The 17,719-nt window shown below is 36.3% G+C and overlaps 1 protein-coding gene across 30 annotated transcripts in view; it reads right to left on the reverse strand.

Annotated features, from left to right (window-relative positions):
- The window catches only part of KIAA0586, a 137,051-nt gene that overhangs the window by 84,644 nt on the left and 34,688 nt on the right, over positions 1-17,719 (reverse strand). For all 30 annotated transcript variants that reach the window (XM_082735041.1, XM_082735037.1, XM_082735040.1 and 27 more), the window contains 6 exons: positions 15,977-16,174; positions 14,336-14,523; positions 11,801-11,908; positions 10,130-10,210; positions 5,142-5,335; positions 2,873-2,991 (listed from right to left, as the gene is read on the reverse strand). In XM_082735041.1, coding sequence (XP_082591167.1) covers positions 2,873-2,991; positions 5,142-5,335; positions 10,130-10,210; positions 11,801-11,908; positions 14,336-14,523; positions 15,977-16,174 — 888 coding nt within the window. The remainder of the gene's footprint in view (positions 1-2,872; positions 2,992-5,141; positions 5,336-10,129; positions 10,211-11,800; positions 11,909-14,335; positions 14,524-15,976; positions 16,175-17,719) is intronic.

Below are 17,719 nucleotides of genomic sequence, written 5' to 3' on the forward strand. Positions count from 1 at the left end.
ACATTGGGGAGGGTATGTGCTTTGGTGAGTGCTGTGAAGTGTGTAAACCTGGCAATTCACAGACCTGTACCCCAGGGGATAAAAATACATTATATGTTTATAAAAAAAATAAAAAATTAAAAAAAACTTTATTAAAAGGTTATTCTTGACAAGATTCTGTGAGAGAGGAGCTTCACTAGAAGGGCAGAAAGCTCCATGAGGACTAAAGAGAAAGTGGGTAATGAAAAAGTATAAGCCATAAATATAGGCTGGGAAGTCTAAGAATTGGACAGTTAGAGTCTGTGGGAGAAGAAAAGTAGGTAATTCTGGACTGGAGAGAAGGCAAAAAAATAGAAGTAATGATACAGAAGAATGTTTTAAAAAGAAGAACAAGGGGTGCCTGGGTGGCTCAGTCAGTCAAGATCTGAGACTTTGGCTCAGATCATGATCTCAGGGTCCTGGGATTGAGCCCCTCATTGAGCCCTGCTGCATCAGGCCCCTGTCAGGCTCTACGCTCAGTGGGGAGTCTGCCTTTGTTTCTCTCCCTCTGTCCCTCCTCATGGTCATGCTTAGGCACACACCTCTCTCTCTCTCTCTCTCTCACACACACACAAATTAATTAATTAATTAATTAAATCTTTTTTAAAAACAACAAATTTGGAGAACTTATACAATCCAATTTCAAGATATTTTTAAATTACAATAAGGTATGATATTGACATAAAAATAAACTTACAGATCAAGGCACAGAAAAAAAGCCCAGAAACAGATTCATACATATTTAGCCAACTGATTTTCAACAATGGTGTCAGAGTAATTCATTGCAAGAAAGGATAATCTTTTCAACAAATAATGCTAGAACAATTGGATATCCATACACTGAAAAAAAAAAATCTTTGTATATGGTGCAAAGTAGGGATCAAAATTAACTCAACATGTACCACAGACCTAAATGCATAGTCTGAATCCGTACACATTCTAGAAGGAAATATAGGAGAAAAGCTTAATGATCTTGAGAAATAATATATCAAAAAACACAAACTATAAAAGAAAAATTGATAAATTAAAATCCATCAAAATTAACCTTTTCATTTTCTTTTTCTTTTTAAAGATTTTATTTATTTATTTGAGAGAGAGCAAGAGTGAGAGATCATAAGCAGGGAGAGCCATAGAGGGAGTGGCAGAGAGGGAAGCAGGCTCCTAGCCTAGCAGGGCTTGATCCCAGTACCCCAGGATCATTACCAGAGCCAAAGGCTTAACCTACTGAGACACCCGGGTGCCCCAACATTTTTCCCTGACCCATTTAAAAGATAATGCTGAGAAAACAAAAAGGTGAGACACAAACTAGGAGAACATACTGTAAATTCTATCTAATAAAGGACTTGTATCAAGAATAAAGAACTTTTACAACTCAATAATAGGAAGACACAAACCTCAATTTTAAAATGGGCAAAAGATTTAAAGGACATTTCCACCAAAGTAAACATACTGGTGGCAAATAAGCACATAGAAAAAATGCACATCATTAGTCATTAGGGAACTGTGAAAAATGAGATCTCTCTACATGCTTACGGAATGTCTATAATTAAAAACACTGACAACACCAAGTGCTGGTGAGGTTGGAGAGCAACTGGAGCTCTCAGGCAATGCTGGCTGGGAATGCAAAATAGAACAGCCTCTCTAAAAACACGCAGCAGTTTCTTATCTGTTATCACAGCTTTATTTCTAGTAGCCCCAAACTAAAAGAGTACAAATTTCCATGAACTGGTAACTGGATTAACAAATTATGATAGGTCCATAATATTATTACTAGATGCATAAAACATGATTGTCAAAGCTTTATGTTAAATAAAGGCTGACACAAAAGGATATATATTATATGACTACATATATAAAAAATTCTAGTAAAGACAAAAATACAGTGATAGAAAGCAGATCAGCAGCTATTAGGGCCCAGTAGGTGTGGGAGGGGCTGAGGAACGGACTACAAAGTGGCATAAGTGAATTTTTTAGAACGATGGGAGTGTTTTTTTTATATCATGATTGAGTGGCTAATGCACAGTTCTATTGATCAAAATTCATCACACTGTACGCTAAGAATTGGCAAACTTTATGGCAAGTAAACTATACCTCAAAAAAGCTAATGGAAAAAGAGGAGGTGAAAGAGGGGGGAAAGGAAGAAGAAGAAAGGAGAAAATAATAGAAGAGGAGGAACAGGAGGAAGGATGAGAAGGAGAGAATGATTTAGGTTCCATAAAGAGGTTCATCCATCCATCCAGTGTCAAAAGCTAGGCACTAAAGGAGAAACATCCATAATCCTGAGTAATTTATAGTCTAGTGAAACAGATAATGTAAGCCAATTGTAATCCAATCTGATAGTCCCCCTAACAAAGATATGTACAAAGTGCTACGGGAAGTAATGGAGAGATTTGGGGTGGGAGGGATGGAAGGATAGAATAATGTGAACACTGCAGTATGAAATACAGAGGTGAGAGAAAACTTACCTCCACTATAGAGAACAAAATGAAAAGGATATTGGAAGTAAGAGCCTATCTTTTGTCAGCTGAGGAATACTTGACCTCTAAAATACATAAACCCAGGTTTTATCTTTTTTTTTTTTTTAAGATTTATTTATTTATTTATTTATTTGAGAGAGAGAGCGAGAGAGCGAGCACGTGTGCACACACATCTGCAGGCAGGGGCAGAGGGAAAGAGACTCTGAAGCAGACTCCCGGTGAGTGCAAAGCCCAACGTGGAGGTCTATCCCACAACTCATGAGATCATGACCTGAACCAAAATCAAGAGTCAGATGTTCAACCAGTTGAGCCATCCAGGTGTCCCAAGGTTTTATCTTTCAATACCAAAAGAAAGTAAAAGATTCCATTTCACTTACCGATGTCAGAAGTCAATGGTTCACTTGCCTCACTGACTGAAACACTGACATCAGGTCTGGCCTGTTGTTGAATTGGAAAGAGCCCAGAGATAATTCTCGACATTATCTCTTGTTCTACCCTGAGGAATAAAAGTTGAGGATTCCTAAATTTGACTGAATGTACAAAGTATTAGAAATAACACCCCTAAAAATAAACTTTACCAATGGACACAAACATTTACACAACAAAGCAGTAATTCTAAAGGTTTAATCTGGAAAAAAAAAAATAAAGGGATCTCCCAGTTGAATAAACCACATGAAACAGAATCACCATGTGGGAGGCAGATTTAAATTTGATTTAATCAACTTGAAGATTAGCCTAATGAAAAGTGTAACAGACCTCTTAAATTCATAATAAGGTTTAGGTCAAGGATTATCGGACGTATCATGCACCTAAAATGTTGGGTTCCCTACTTGGAAAGCACCCATATAAAAGCACACAAGATCAGAATTAGAAAAGAAGTCCAGCTGCCCTCTCTTCAAAGAAATAAATATTTGGACTACAATACAGGTAGTTTTCTTCTTAAAAAGGAAAGACAATTTATTTCCAAGGTCATTTTTAGGAAATGAAAGAGGAAAGAGAGAAGGAAGGGAAAAGGGAATATAATAGGAGATCAGTTCTGTACATTTCTTTACAACACCCAGGAGGCTGGTGAAAAACTATTATACACGTATAGATAGTCATTGTAGAGAAATTAGAAAATATGTGAGTTACAAAATCTCACACAAAATCTCGGACTCATGGATAAACACAACTAACAATTTGGTATATGTTTTTCAAATTTTTTCCTATGTACATTTTTTTTGGTTTTGTTGTTGTGGTGGTTTTTTTGTGTGTGTTTGTTTTTTTGAGAGAGAGTACATGTGCAAGTGGGGGTGGGGGGTGAGAAGGGGCAGAAGGAGAGGGGTAGAGAGAATCTTTTTTTTTTTAAGATTTTATTTATTTATTTGACAGAGAGATCACAAGTTAGCAGAAAGGTAGGCAGGTGGGGGGAGAGCAGGCTCCCTGCTGAGCAGAGAGCCCCATGTGGGACTCCATCCAAGAACCCTGAGATCATGACCTGAGCTGAAGGCAGAGGCTTAAGCTACTGAGCCACCCAGATGCCCCAGAGAGAGAGAATCTTAAGCAGACTTCACACCCAGCATAGAACCCAAAGTTGGGCTTGATCTCACGACCCTGCGATCATGACCTGAACTGAAACCAGAGTCAGATGCTTAACCAACTGCACCACCCAGGTATCCCTGCATGTGTATTTTTGAGTGCAGTCTTTTAATTCTTAATATCATTCAACATCATTAAATATTCTTCTAAGTGCAATCTTGGTAAGTATTACTATTAAGTTTACTTTATGCCATAACTTCCTTAAAGTTTCTCACAGGTGAAAACAGAGATAAAAACGGAGTTCAGAGGTGCCTGGGTGGCTCAGATCATTTGGGCATCTGCCTTCAGCTCAGGTCATGATCCCAGGGTCCTGGGATCGAGTTCCACATCGGGCTCCCTACTCAGCAAGGAGCCTGCTTCTCCCACTGCCTGCTGCCCCCCCTTGCTTGTTTTCTCTCTCTTGCTCTCTAATAAATAAATAAAATCTTAAAAAAAAAAAAAGAGTTCATAAGTTATAGAAGTAACAAGCAGAACAATGCCTTGTTTACGGTAAGCACTGTATGTGCTAAGTAGTCTATGGCTGAGTAGCAGAACCATAATTATTTCCTTAGGAATTTCTGGAAGTGAATCATGGAATTAAAGAATATGTACATTAAAAAAAAAAGAATACATACATTTTGAAGGCTTTTGTTACTTAACAGCCTCTTTTGCCATAATAGACAGCCTAAATACAAATATTCAAGAAAAACAATACCTTCAACAACTATTTAAACCCTCACATCACATCAAATAGTTCCCAGTGACTGTAACAAAGGAAAAGTTTAATAAACAAAAGGAGACAAGGAAGATTTTCAACTAAAATTTAATACTTTCTTTCTTTCTTTTTTTTTTTTTTTATTTATTTATCTGACAGACAGAGATCACAAATAGGCAGAGAGAGAGAGGGAGGGAAGCAGGCTCCCCGCCGAGCAGAGAGCCCGATGCGGGGCTCGATCCCAGGACCCTGGGACAATGACCCGAGCCAAAGGCAGAGGCTTCAACCCACCGAGCCATCCAGGTGCCCCTAAAATTTAATACTTTCTATCTGCTACTACGATTCTGTTCATACCAACACCACTGTAAACTCACCACTGAATTAAGCTATTTTCCAATGTTTCTTTTCTCTGAATTACTTTATCCAGAACATCAGTGGTGGGCTGAAAAGTAGAAGCAACTGGCGGAAATGGAGGACCATTATATTTTGTAGAAACAACTTTAACACTTCTGTTAAACTCCAGAATTGGCTCAGAGTGTTCTGGAATTTCATCACGTTTTTCCTCTTCCTGGTAATAATTAAAAACAAAACTATTACATTCATGTATTTGTTTAACATTTACTGAATGACTAGGGTAAGCATGAAACTTGGGTTGGTAAATTAACCATCACTTCTACATTAATCAATAGCATTTCTAATTAGGTGGCATCAAGTTATTTACAATATATACATTTGTCATACAAATTGCCTTGAAGAAACCTTAATTATACAATTATTTTGTCTTTTTAAAACCCACTGTTCACTTTAAGCAGTCATAAAACAAACTAAATAACTTGGTTTTTCCTGCATAGAACATTAACACTTCCCTCTATAAATTTATTATCTTAACTTATTATAATAAATTAATGCTTCTAAATATCACTGCTTCCTCTTTCTGAACCTATAATTTACGTCTACAAATGCAGTTAGGTTACCTTATACATTATTTGCACCATCATATGATCAAAGAAATAATTTCTGAAAATTTTAAACTTTTCATTATGAAAATATCAGACATGTTTAAAAGAAAACAAAATAGTGCTCATATACTATATTGGTTATGTATAAATTATGCATATCCCATTTACTTGTTGCCAGCTTTAACAATTACCAACCCACAGCTATTTGTGTCACCTCTACACAACCCCATCTGCTTTACCTTTCACATATAATTTTGAAACAAATCACAAATCTCATTTTACCTGTAAATGGTTTAATATGTATCTCAAAAAAATTAGAAGTCTTTAAAAACTATAATTCGATTAATATCCTCCCATTAAAAAATTAACTCCACAACTAATAAGTGGCAGAGCCAGGATTGGAACACTTGGCTCTGACTCCAAATCATGTGTTATTTCTTTTTTTTTTTTTTTTTAAAGATTTTTTATTTATTTATTCGACAGACAGAGATCACAAGTAGGCAGAGAGGCAGGCAGAGAGAGAGAGAAAGGGAAGCAGGCTCCCTGTGGAGCAGAGAGCCCGATGCGGGGCTCGATCCCAGGACGCTGAGATCATGACCTGAGCTGAAGGCAGCGGCTTAACCCACTGAGCCACCCAGGCGTCCCCCTCATGTGTTATTTCTATAACTGTTTCTTTCACTTGTACGTGGGAGGAAAAAGTTGTCAAATGTCTTTGCCAGGCATTAGAAATATAAAGATAAGTAAGATTCTTGCCTTTGAAACATTCATGTGCAATTCACATGAGAAAACATGCCAGTGAACAAAAACCTTTAATATAGTACATATCTCTTAATATTCTAAAATAGGGTTTGATTTTATGATGAATAAATCTGGCGTTAGCAGTGAAAGTTCTGAAAGAAATATGAATAAATATCTTGCAATTGTACTGGCATTTTATTATTCAAGTGGTTTCTATGGTATATGATTCTTTTCTCCCATCCTCTATATTTTACTTCTTCCTATTTTCCCCCTTCTTCTATTTTACCATTTCTATATCATTTCTATAGCTCTTCCTGTTATATAGACTCTTCTCTTGGATTTTAGACCCCTCACAACTTTTCCCCTCACTATGAGCTAGCTGGTGATCTTGCCAATAATCCAGAAGTCAGACAGACAAATGTTTAACAGAATAAAGGATAGATTGGAGGGGGGTGAGGAGCCAAAGGAAATGAAAAGGAGGAAGAAAATAGGAAGCAGGAAAGAAGAGATGTAGATGGGAACCAGCTGATATCCATTACATTTCACTGAGGCAGCTAGAGGACACAGATGAAGAGAATACTATACTATAGAATACTAACTTCATAATTTTAAAATAAAAATAATTTAGCTCAAAAGTAAAGGGAAGTTTCTCAAAGCACTGTAACATAATATTGGTGGTGAAAACATACTCAACTATCAGGAACAAGGCAAGCATGTCCCCTCTTACCATTCCTTTTCAACAGTGTACTAAAAGTCCTTGCTAATGCAAGTAGACAATAAAAGCAAATAAAAGGTGTTTGGAAGGAAGAAATAAAACTGTCCTTGTTTGCAGAGGACATGATTGTCTATATAGAAAATCTGAAATAATTGACAAAAAAAAAAAAAACCCCAAACAACTCCTGGAAATAATTATTGATTATAACAAGTTTGCCAACAATGAACAAGTGGAAAATGAAATTAAAAGCACAATACTCTTTACATAAGCACCAAAAAAAATGAAATACTTATGTATAAATCTAACAAAATATGTACAAGAACTTTTTGAAGAGAAGCACAAAATTCTAATGAATGAAATCAAAGAACCAAATCAATAAAGAGATATTCTATGATTTTTTGTGTAGGGTTCATGGAGAGGGAGAGAGAATCTTATCAAATCAAGAGTCAGATGCTTAACCGACTAAGTCACCCACATGCCCCGAGATATTCTACGTTCTTAGATAGGAAGACTCAATACTGTCAAGATACTGGTTGTTCCCAACTTGATCTATAGATTCCATGCAATTCCAATAAAAATCTCAGTAAGATATTATGTGGCTATCAACTAATTGACTCTAAAACTTATATAGAGAGGCAAAAGAACCATAATAGGAGAAGAATAAAGTTGGAGGACAGACACTATTCAACTTCAAGACTTTCTATAAAGCAATAGTAATCAAGCAGTATGGAATTGATGAAAGAACAGACAAACATGAATGGAACAGAATAGAGAGCCCAAAATTAGAACCACATAAATATAGTCAATTCATCTTTGACATAGAAGCAAAGGCAATACAATGGAGCAAGGATCATCTTTTCAACAAGATGATCCACAGGCAAAAAAAAACTAACCTTGCACAGACCTTACACCTTTCACAAAAATTAACTCAAAATGGATCAGAGACTAAATGTAAAACACAAAACTATAAAACTCCTAGAAGAGAACATAGGAGAAAACTGAGATGACTGTGGGTATGGTACTGACTTTTTAGATACACCATCAGATGGGTGATCCATGAAAGAAATAACTGATATGCTGGACTTCATTCAAATTAAAAACTTCTTTGTGAAAGACAACATCAAGAGAGTTAGAAGACAAGCCATAAACAAGAAGAAAATATTTGCCAAAACATATCTGATAAAGAACTATTATTCAGGGGCGCCTGGGTGGCTCAGCGAGTTAAAGCCTCTGCCTTCGGCTGAGGTCATGATCCCAGGGTCCTGGGATCAAGCCCCACATCGGGCTCTTTGCTCTGCAGGGAGCCTGCTTCCTCCCCTCTCTCTCTGCCTGCCTCTCTGCCTACTTGTGATCTTTGTCAGTCAAATAAATAAATAAATAAATCTTAAAAAAAAAAAAAAAAGAACTGTTATTCAAAATATACAAAGGACTCTTAAAACTCAACAATAAGAAAACAACCCGGTTGGGGCACCTGGGTGGCTCAGTGGGTTAAAGCCTCTGCCTTCGGCTCAGGTCATGATCTCAGGGTTCTGGGATAGAGCCCCACATTGGGCTCTCTGCTCAGCAGGGAGCCTGCTTCCTCCTCTCTCTCTGCCTGCCTCTCTGACTACTTGTGATCTCTGTCTCTGTCAAGTAAATAAATAAAAATCTTTAAAACAAAACAAAACAAAACCCGGTTTTAAAAGTAGGCCAAAAACCTTAACAGACAACCTCACCAAAGAAGATATACAGGTGGAAAATAAGCGTATGAAATGATGCACCACATCATATGTCATCAGGGAAATGCAAACTAAAACAACAAAGAAATACCACTACACAAAATCTGGCCAAAATCCAGAATACCTACAACACCAAACACTGACAAAGATGTGCAGCAGCAGGAACTCTCATTCCTTACTGGTGATAAAGAAAAATGGTCGGGGCGCCTGGGTGGCTCAGTGGGTTAAGCCGCTGCCTTCGGCTCAGGTCATGATCTCGGGGTCCCGGGATCGAGTCCCGCGTCGGGCTCTCTGCTCAGCGGGGAACCTGCTTCCTCCTCTCTCTCTCTCTCTCTCTGCCTGCCTCTCGGCCTACTTGTGATCTGTCTGTCAAATAAATAAATAAAATCTTTAAAAAAAAAAAAAAGAAAAGAAAAATGGTACAGCCACTTTGGAAAAAAGTTCACTGGTTTCTTACAAATCTAGATATACTTTTAACATACAATCCAGCAATCATGCTCCTCGATATTTACCTAAGGAGATGAAAACATGTTCATGAAAAAAAATCTGTGCACAGATGTTCATCACAACTTCATTCACAACTGCCAAAACTCAGAAACAACCAAGATATCCTTTAGTAGGTGAATGAGTAAATAAACTGTGGCACATCCAAACAATGGAATATTATTCAGCACTAAAAAGAAATGAGCTATTCAGTCATGAAAAGATATGGAGGAAGCTTAAATGCATATTACTGAGTAAAAGAATCCAAAAAGGCTACACTCTGTATCCTTCTGACCCCATCACATTCCAGAAAAAACAAAACTATGGAGACAATAAGGTCAGTGGTTACCAGGGATTGGGGTGAGCTAGGGAAGAATGAATAGGTAGAACACAAAGAATTTTAGAGAAGAGAAAATACTCTGCCTGATACTGTAATAATGGATACATTTGTTCAAGCCCATAGAATGTACATAAAGTAAACTAAGGATGTTGAGTGATTATGATGGGTCAATTTAGGTTCATCAATTTTAACAAATGTACCACTCCAGATGCTAAGAGTGGGGGAGGCTATACATGTGTGGGGGTAGAAGGTATATGGAAAATCTCTGAACTTTCATCTCATTTTTGTTCATTTTAGAAACTAAAACTGCTCTAAAAATTATATACAGATACATATGTATAATTATCTTTAATTACATGGAAGAATACTGCTAGAAAAATAATTTCTCACATTTTCTAAGCTTTGTTACCTGTATGATATCGATTACTTCATCAAAGTTCGTTCCTGGAAACTTGACCTCTTCTTCATCTACCGTCGTAAGTTCTGGGGTCTAAGAAAGCATTTTCAAGAAGATTTTGTTGTGCTTAATATCGTTTAAATTTATACATAATTTACCATGTTTCTACCCATAACATAAGCTTATAATTACATAGCTCTATTTTTTAATTTTAATATCCTACTTAGAATTGATTTCACTAAAAAAATGAAATCCCAGATAGTACCTGAGCCATCAGGTTTCATTTTAATAGCTCTCAAAAATTAAATATAAGTTTTTGTCAATGACTCCATCAACAATGCAACTTAAGCCAACCAGTCAGGTTGCTAGGATTATGATTTCTCTCCTACAGTTGTGTTTATATGTTAGATATGTAAGTATATGTATATACAAACACACAAAAAGACAGATACAGTATCAAATAAATTAGAAAGTTATAAATACTAATTTAGTGAGATACTAATTTAGCCTGTAGGCCTCACTTGATATAATCTAGTCCCCAAAACCACATCAGCCCCTCCCTGAGAGAAGAATGATAAACAGTCCAAAAACTTATTTGTAACCATATGTTTTAATAAGCTTCTGGTAAAGAAAAAAAAAGTTATTGATGAAAAAATTAAATTAGGCACAATTGCCATTTAAGGTCAGTTCTATTTTACTATTTTATTTTAAAGATTTTATTTATTTATTTGAGAGAGAAAGCATGCAAGCAGTGGGGAGAGGGCAGATGCAGCTGGAGAGGCAGGCTCCCCACTGAGCAGGGAACCCAACTCAGGGCTTGATCCCAGGATCCCAAGATCACGACCTGAGCCGAAGGCAGATGCTTAATGAACTGAGTCACCTGGACACCCCTGTTTTACTATTTCTGATCATGAAAAATTGGTGATCTCCCTCTCCTTAAACCTATACCCTTGAGGACTACATCTGCTTACAACAGATGAAAGCTGGGGAAAGCAGCAGTGTTATTCAAGTGTGTAGTAAAGTTAGAGCTTCATTATTGAATAGCAAATAAATACTAGGGAGAAATGCCTATTTTTGTATCATGTCAATACAAAGTTACTTGACAAAGTAACATCCCAAAACATGAACTCTAAACATCACTATGAAATTCATATTCAGGAAAACTATAATTTGATTCCTGTTTAAATCAAGCTTTTTCACCAAAGAGACAGAAATCCTTTCTTCACATATGAGACAACTTAAATTACCCAAAAAGGACACCAAGGATTGGGTGCCTGGGTGGCTCAGTGGGTTAAGCCGCTGCCTTCGGCTCAGGTCATGATCTCAGGGTCCTGGGATCGAGTCCCGCATCGGGCTCTCTGCTCAGCAGGGAGCCTGCTTCCCTCTCACTCTCTCTGCCTGCCTCTCCATCTACTTGTGATTTCTCTCTGTCAAATAAATAAATAAAATCTTTAAAAAAAAAAAAAAGTACACTAAGGATTATCACTTTCACAATGTTTATAAATGTAAGGATCTTAAACAAACTTTCTTTTTCAAATTCATCAGCAATACTAGATTCATTCTGAATCTCTTCCTTAAAACCTAAATTATTATGACATACAATGGAAGACTTTGCATGGAATAATATTAGTTAAACTTCATAGTCACACATTACACAAAACTATCTGATAAATTTCTGAATACCTGTATCCAAGTTTTCAGAGGAGGACATGCTTCTTTGGGACTAGGCAGAGATAGATCAACATCAGCACTACCATTCGAAATGCTATCAATATCCACATTGGGTAATACCTAAAACAAAACACAACATCCAGCTTTCTGTTCATCATTTTGACTCAAATACCTGTCAGTCTATACATCAGTAACATATATTTAACTTTTTATAAAGAAGTCAATGGATAACAATTTTTTTAAGTTATGATAGAGTATTTTATAAAGTTTAGAAAATAAAGGGGAACACATAAGACCCTATTAAGAGAACTTTATTTTCAGGCGCCCAGGGGCTCAGTGGGTTGGACAGCTTCCTTCAGCTCAGGTCATGATCTCATCATCCTGGGATCAAGTCCCGCATCGGGCTCTCTGCTCTGCCGGGAGCCTGCTTCCTCCTCTCCCTCTCTCTGCCTGCCTGTCTGCCTACTTGTGATCCTGTCTGACAAATAAATAAATAAAATCTTAAAAAAAAAAAAGATAACTTTATTTTCAATCTTCCCTTTTCTTTCTACTATCCACTTCTTACTATTTCTGATTTTTCCTCTTTTTTTTTTAAGATTTTATTTATTTATTTGACAGAGAGAAATCACAAGTAGATGAAGAGGCAGGCAGAGAGAGAGGAAGGGAAGCAGGCTCCCTGCTGAGCAGAGAGCCCGATGCGGGACTCGATCCCAGGACCCTGAGACCACGACCTGAGCCGAAGGCAGTGGCCCAACCCACTGAGCTCCCCAGGCGCCCCTCTGATTTTTCATCTTAATTAGGTTATAAGCACCTTTCATGCTCCCATATAAACTTAATAATTATATTTTAGATATATAATATTTTAATAATGCCTTAATTATTTAACCATTTTCCTGTTGGTAAGCATTTATGACATTTCTAATATTTCCACTATTATATATGTCACCACAAAAAACTTCTTCATATATATATAGGGTTCCCCCCCTAAACATTTCCCCCCCCTAACCTGGCATTATTTCATTATGACAGATCACCAGACACTAGATTAATATAGAGCATGAATATTTAAAATTCTTGATAAGTAATGCCAAAATGCAGTCCAAATGAGTTCTATTCATGTCGTCAAAAACATAATTGTCTCAGCAATAAGTTTTTAAATGGAGCTATATTATTGTTATTTTAATTTGGATTATTTTAGTAACTAGAAAGATTTAAAGTATCCATTTTCTTGCTCATAAACTGTATTTCCTCTTCTGTAAGATACTATTCAGGTTCTTTGAATATTCCTGGATTTGCACCTGCCTTCTTATTAACTTACAGAAGTTTTCAGATTTAAGAATTAATCCTTTATGGCATAGTCCTTTCATATATTCCAACTGTATGTTTCCCTTTTTACATATGAATTTTTTATATTAGCTTCAGTTTAGATTTTATAGATTCAAATCTATTCTTTTATTATATGTAGGTTTTCTTCTCTCATATTTGGACTTAGCTTCAGCTTTGATAAAGATTCTATTTGATAAAGATTCTATATAATTATCTTCTCATCCTGCTGCTTTTACATTTTACAGTTAAACTTTTGCCTGTTGCCTATTTAGAATTCATGTGCCATACAGTGGGAGGTTAGAGTATAAAACTGATCTATTTTCCACATTATTAACCAACTACAACATATATTATTTCACTTACAAGACTCCTCTTCCCTACTGATACACAAAGTAATTACTACATATTACTTTTTTTTTTTTTTTTTTTTAAGAGAGAGGGCAAGACAGCACGAGAGAGAGAGAGCACTGGAGTTGGGGGTGGTGCAGAGGGAGAGAGAATCTTAAGCAGACTCCATACACAGCTTGGAGCCTAATATAGGACTCAATCTCACAACTTTTAAATCATGACATGAGCTGAAATCAAGAATTGGACATTTAACTAAGTCACCCAGGTGTCCTATATTACATTTTTTTTAAACAACCAAGACTATTTCTGAAATATTTCTTTGTACAGGTCCAGTACCCAAAAACCCTTTATTCTTTCAAATATCAAAATGATCCTTAAGTTAAAGAAAACAAACAAAAAATTAAACACATGGTCTGTGGGGGGGGTTGCTAAATTGAAATTTGACTTAAGTTATATGTTAACTTAGCAAGAATTGGCAACTTGAATATTTAATCTTCACATATAAGTTCTCTTTCCATTCATTCAAATCTTATATATATTTAAAGTCACACTCGTTCTTTTAAAATTAATTGTAATATACTGTTCAGTTGTTCACTTTGGAAGGCAGCTATGCTCACCACTATACCACCAACGCAGTTGTTCACTTTGGAATATCATCATGTCACTTGGACATGAGCCACTGGCTTAGAAAAAGTAGCTTAGATCATACAGAATAAGGATAGAAGGGTTACACTAATATCACAGTTTTAAAATATAAAAGACCCACAATGAAAGTAAAGTTTTTATGAAGCAATGTAATAAATTTTAAGTGTTAAAGTTAAGCTGAAGATTTTTTTCTTCCTTAAAATTTTGTATTCATGCACCCTGACATACCTGTACAGTAAGCTGAGGAGGATCCTTTTTTTCCGACTTCATTTCTATAATTGCGACGTTAGGTTTCTTTATTCCAGTTTCCATTTTTTGAGACGATGGAGGAATGGAAGTAGTCACTGTTACAGGGTGTGGCTTGTTTACAATTACTCCAGTGGGTGGCATGGAATCACTCTTACTTTGGGTTTGTCCTAAAAAGTTTGGGGAAGAGATGAGTCAACTATTTCAGAAATGAAGGGAAAAATCAAATACACAGCCCAGATCCTTATGGCTGAATTCTCTCTCAACTGAAAAGGAAGCGCCATCCGCAATCATCTTTCTTTCTCTTGTGACTATAGTTGACACACCCACCATGTCATCCTTTCAGCAGCAACTCACACTTACCAGGCACACACGCATGCCAGACACTTCACATGCACTATCTAATTTAACCCTCAAAATAAGCCTCTGAGGTATTAATATTATCCACATTTCACAGTTGAGAAAACACATTTAGGAACAGCATAATTTGCCAAAGGTCATAATAGTAAGCAGCAAAGCCAAGACTAAAGTGTAATGTGTTATACTATGTTATTTTTATTCTCAAAACTTTATACAGCAACAATGGACAGGAATAAAACCAACAACAAAATACTAGTGACTCACTACCAAGACAGAGCATGTACTCCCACTGATAGCAATTACCACAGCTATCAGAAACTTAGCTTGCACTTCAAAAGTTCCATTTATTTCCTATATTTCAAAATAAAGAGGGACAGAACAGGGCACTCTTTAAACATAGTCTGACTGGGTTTGAATCCCAGCCAAACTGACTGGGTTTGAATCCCAGCTCCACTCGAGTTATATGGCCTTCGACAAATTTCTTCATTCCTCTGTGCCTTGGTTTCTTTATCTATAAAACTGGTATATTACCATGTGTTTTATAGTGTGGATTAAATAAATTCATATATGTAAAGTGCTTAGATCTGTACCAGGTACACAGCAGGGACTTTATAAGTATTAGCTACTCTACTTACAGAAGGCATGTTTGAACAGATACAGTTAGCAGGCTGACATGCTATTAACCCGTAATATCAAAATTTCTCTCTTCTGCTGGAAGATATATCTAAGTCCTTCATCAAATTTAAGAAAGAAGAGCAAAGACAGTAAAAGAAAAAAATAATAGTTAACTAGATTTGAAGAGCTAGTGAGGAAGCAAAAATTATTTGTTGAATTTTTACAATGAGTCTGAGAGACCTCAAACAAGTTAATAACCAACTACTGTGTTTTAGAATACCACACAATTTTTACTTACCACAGCCTAGTTCAAAAGCACATACAATTACTTCAAAGTACTTTGCTGGAGACAGGACATTAAATTCTTTAATTATTATGAAATCTATAACATTCTAAACCTTTTTTTTACTTTGTCTCCTCTATAGCAATGTATTCTAAAATACCAAAGGAATGTTTCCTGTGAGTTAAACTATAGTAGGAGCCCATTATTTAAGAGATTGCTATTACATGGAGTAAGACACATTCGGAGGCCCTGCCCACAAATACCACAGAGAGAGGAAAAGGTAGGAGACTATCACGTCATTTTGAAAGTTCTGCTGCTGCTGACAAGAATTTAAAATTGGCCCTGTGTATTTTGCTGGGACTCACCTAAAAGAATAGCCATAGGAATTAGATGACCTTCCAGTGTACCGGAAATAGTAGGCATTTCTCTGCTCGGGCTGAACAAGTACTGCTGATCACTAGGAGGCAGCACAGCAGGCACAGAATGTTGGGGCTTGGAATCCATTTTCACAGGTTTTGTTGCATAAAAGTCAGTTTGTGTTCTTATTGACTTGACTTTAGTGCCTGTAATAATAATATTCAGTAACAGAGATTTTAAAATATTGTTGGAACGCCTATCCAGCTAGAAATACAGTAACTCTCCTTTACAGAAAGATCTTATTCTATATAATAAGGTGTAATTACAAGGCCTTAAAATAGAAGTAACACAGAAACCAGGGGTTGGCAAAAACGTTCTGTTAAAAGGTTAGATAGTAAACACCTTAGTCTCATGGGCCTTGTGCTCTCAGCTCCGACATCTTAATTCTGCCACTAAAACATGAAAGCAGTCATGTTACAGTCACAAATAAATGAGTGCAGCTAGGTTCCGATATTACTTCTAAGAATAGGCAGCTAACTTGTAGGCCATGGTTTCTGAGCTCCTGAATACACGTAACAACTTGCTCAACTACTACAACAAAACAAATTCAGTGATTTAATGATTAGGGGAAAAATGTTGAATAAAAGATTAAGAAGAGGGGCGCCTGGGTGGCTCAGTGGGTTAAGCCGCTGCCTTCGGCTCAGGTCATGATCTCAGGGTCCTGGGATTGAGTCCCGCATCGAGCTCTCTGCTCTGCAGGGAGCCTGCTTCCTCCTCTCCCTCTCTCTGCCTGCCTGTCTGCCTGCTTGTGATCTCCGTCTGTCAAATAAATAAATAAAATCTTTAAAAAAAAAAAAGATTAAGAAGACTATTCAGATTCAGACTGTATTATTTATTTAACTCATTACATTTTTTCCCTATGGGTACAAAAAAGTTAATTACACCTTTACTCATGACATAATTCTGAATAACCAGTCTTTATCCTCTGAAATTATCCACAGTCAAATTCTATATCTATTCAAACCTTACAGGAGTTAATATCATTGTATTTTTTCCATTCTTGTGAATTAAATCCATATAGACATTAAATCCTGAATTCTTTTTTTTAAAGTTTATGTATGTATTTACTTATTTATTTTAGTCATCTCTACGTTTAATGTGGGGATCAAACTCACAACCCTGAGATCAAGAGTTGCATGCTCTTCCAACTGAGCCAGACAGATGCCCCTGAATCCTGAATTCTTAAAAACTTAGAAATTTGTTTGATTTCTATGGAACCTGAGGAAAGTGAAAAAAAGTAAAAACATAAAGGAGAAGAGGCTATCTTCTAAATAAACTTCTCACATAACTACATTTTTACTTTTATATGGGAATAATTTTATGAATCTAGACTTTTAAATATAGCTCCATGATGCCAGGAAGAAACATTTTAGTACCACATCTGTATTTCTTTTTTCATTCTGTTGTCTTGTATTCATTCATTCAATTAAATGAATTTTTCTTGAGTTCTCATTTAAAATATTTGTTTTCAGCATTTCATAGGCATTGCTCCAGATACAGGAAATACAGTACTGAATAAACCATCTGTATTCACAGAGTTTACAGTCTAGTAAGGAAAACAATCAATAAACAAAAATATAACACCCCGCCTTTTTCCAAAGAAGGTAGACAGATGGCCAATAGACATATGAAAAGATGATGACATCACTCATCATCAGGGAAATGCAAATCAAAACTACAATAGAGATTAT

Source organism: Mustela nivalis (genome assembly GCF_964662115.1).
Source record: "Mustela nivalis genome assembly, chromosome: 6".
In the NCBI taxonomy this organism is placed as follows: domain Eukaryota; kingdom Metazoa; phylum Chordata; class Mammalia; order Carnivora; family Mustelidae; genus Mustela; species Mustela nivalis.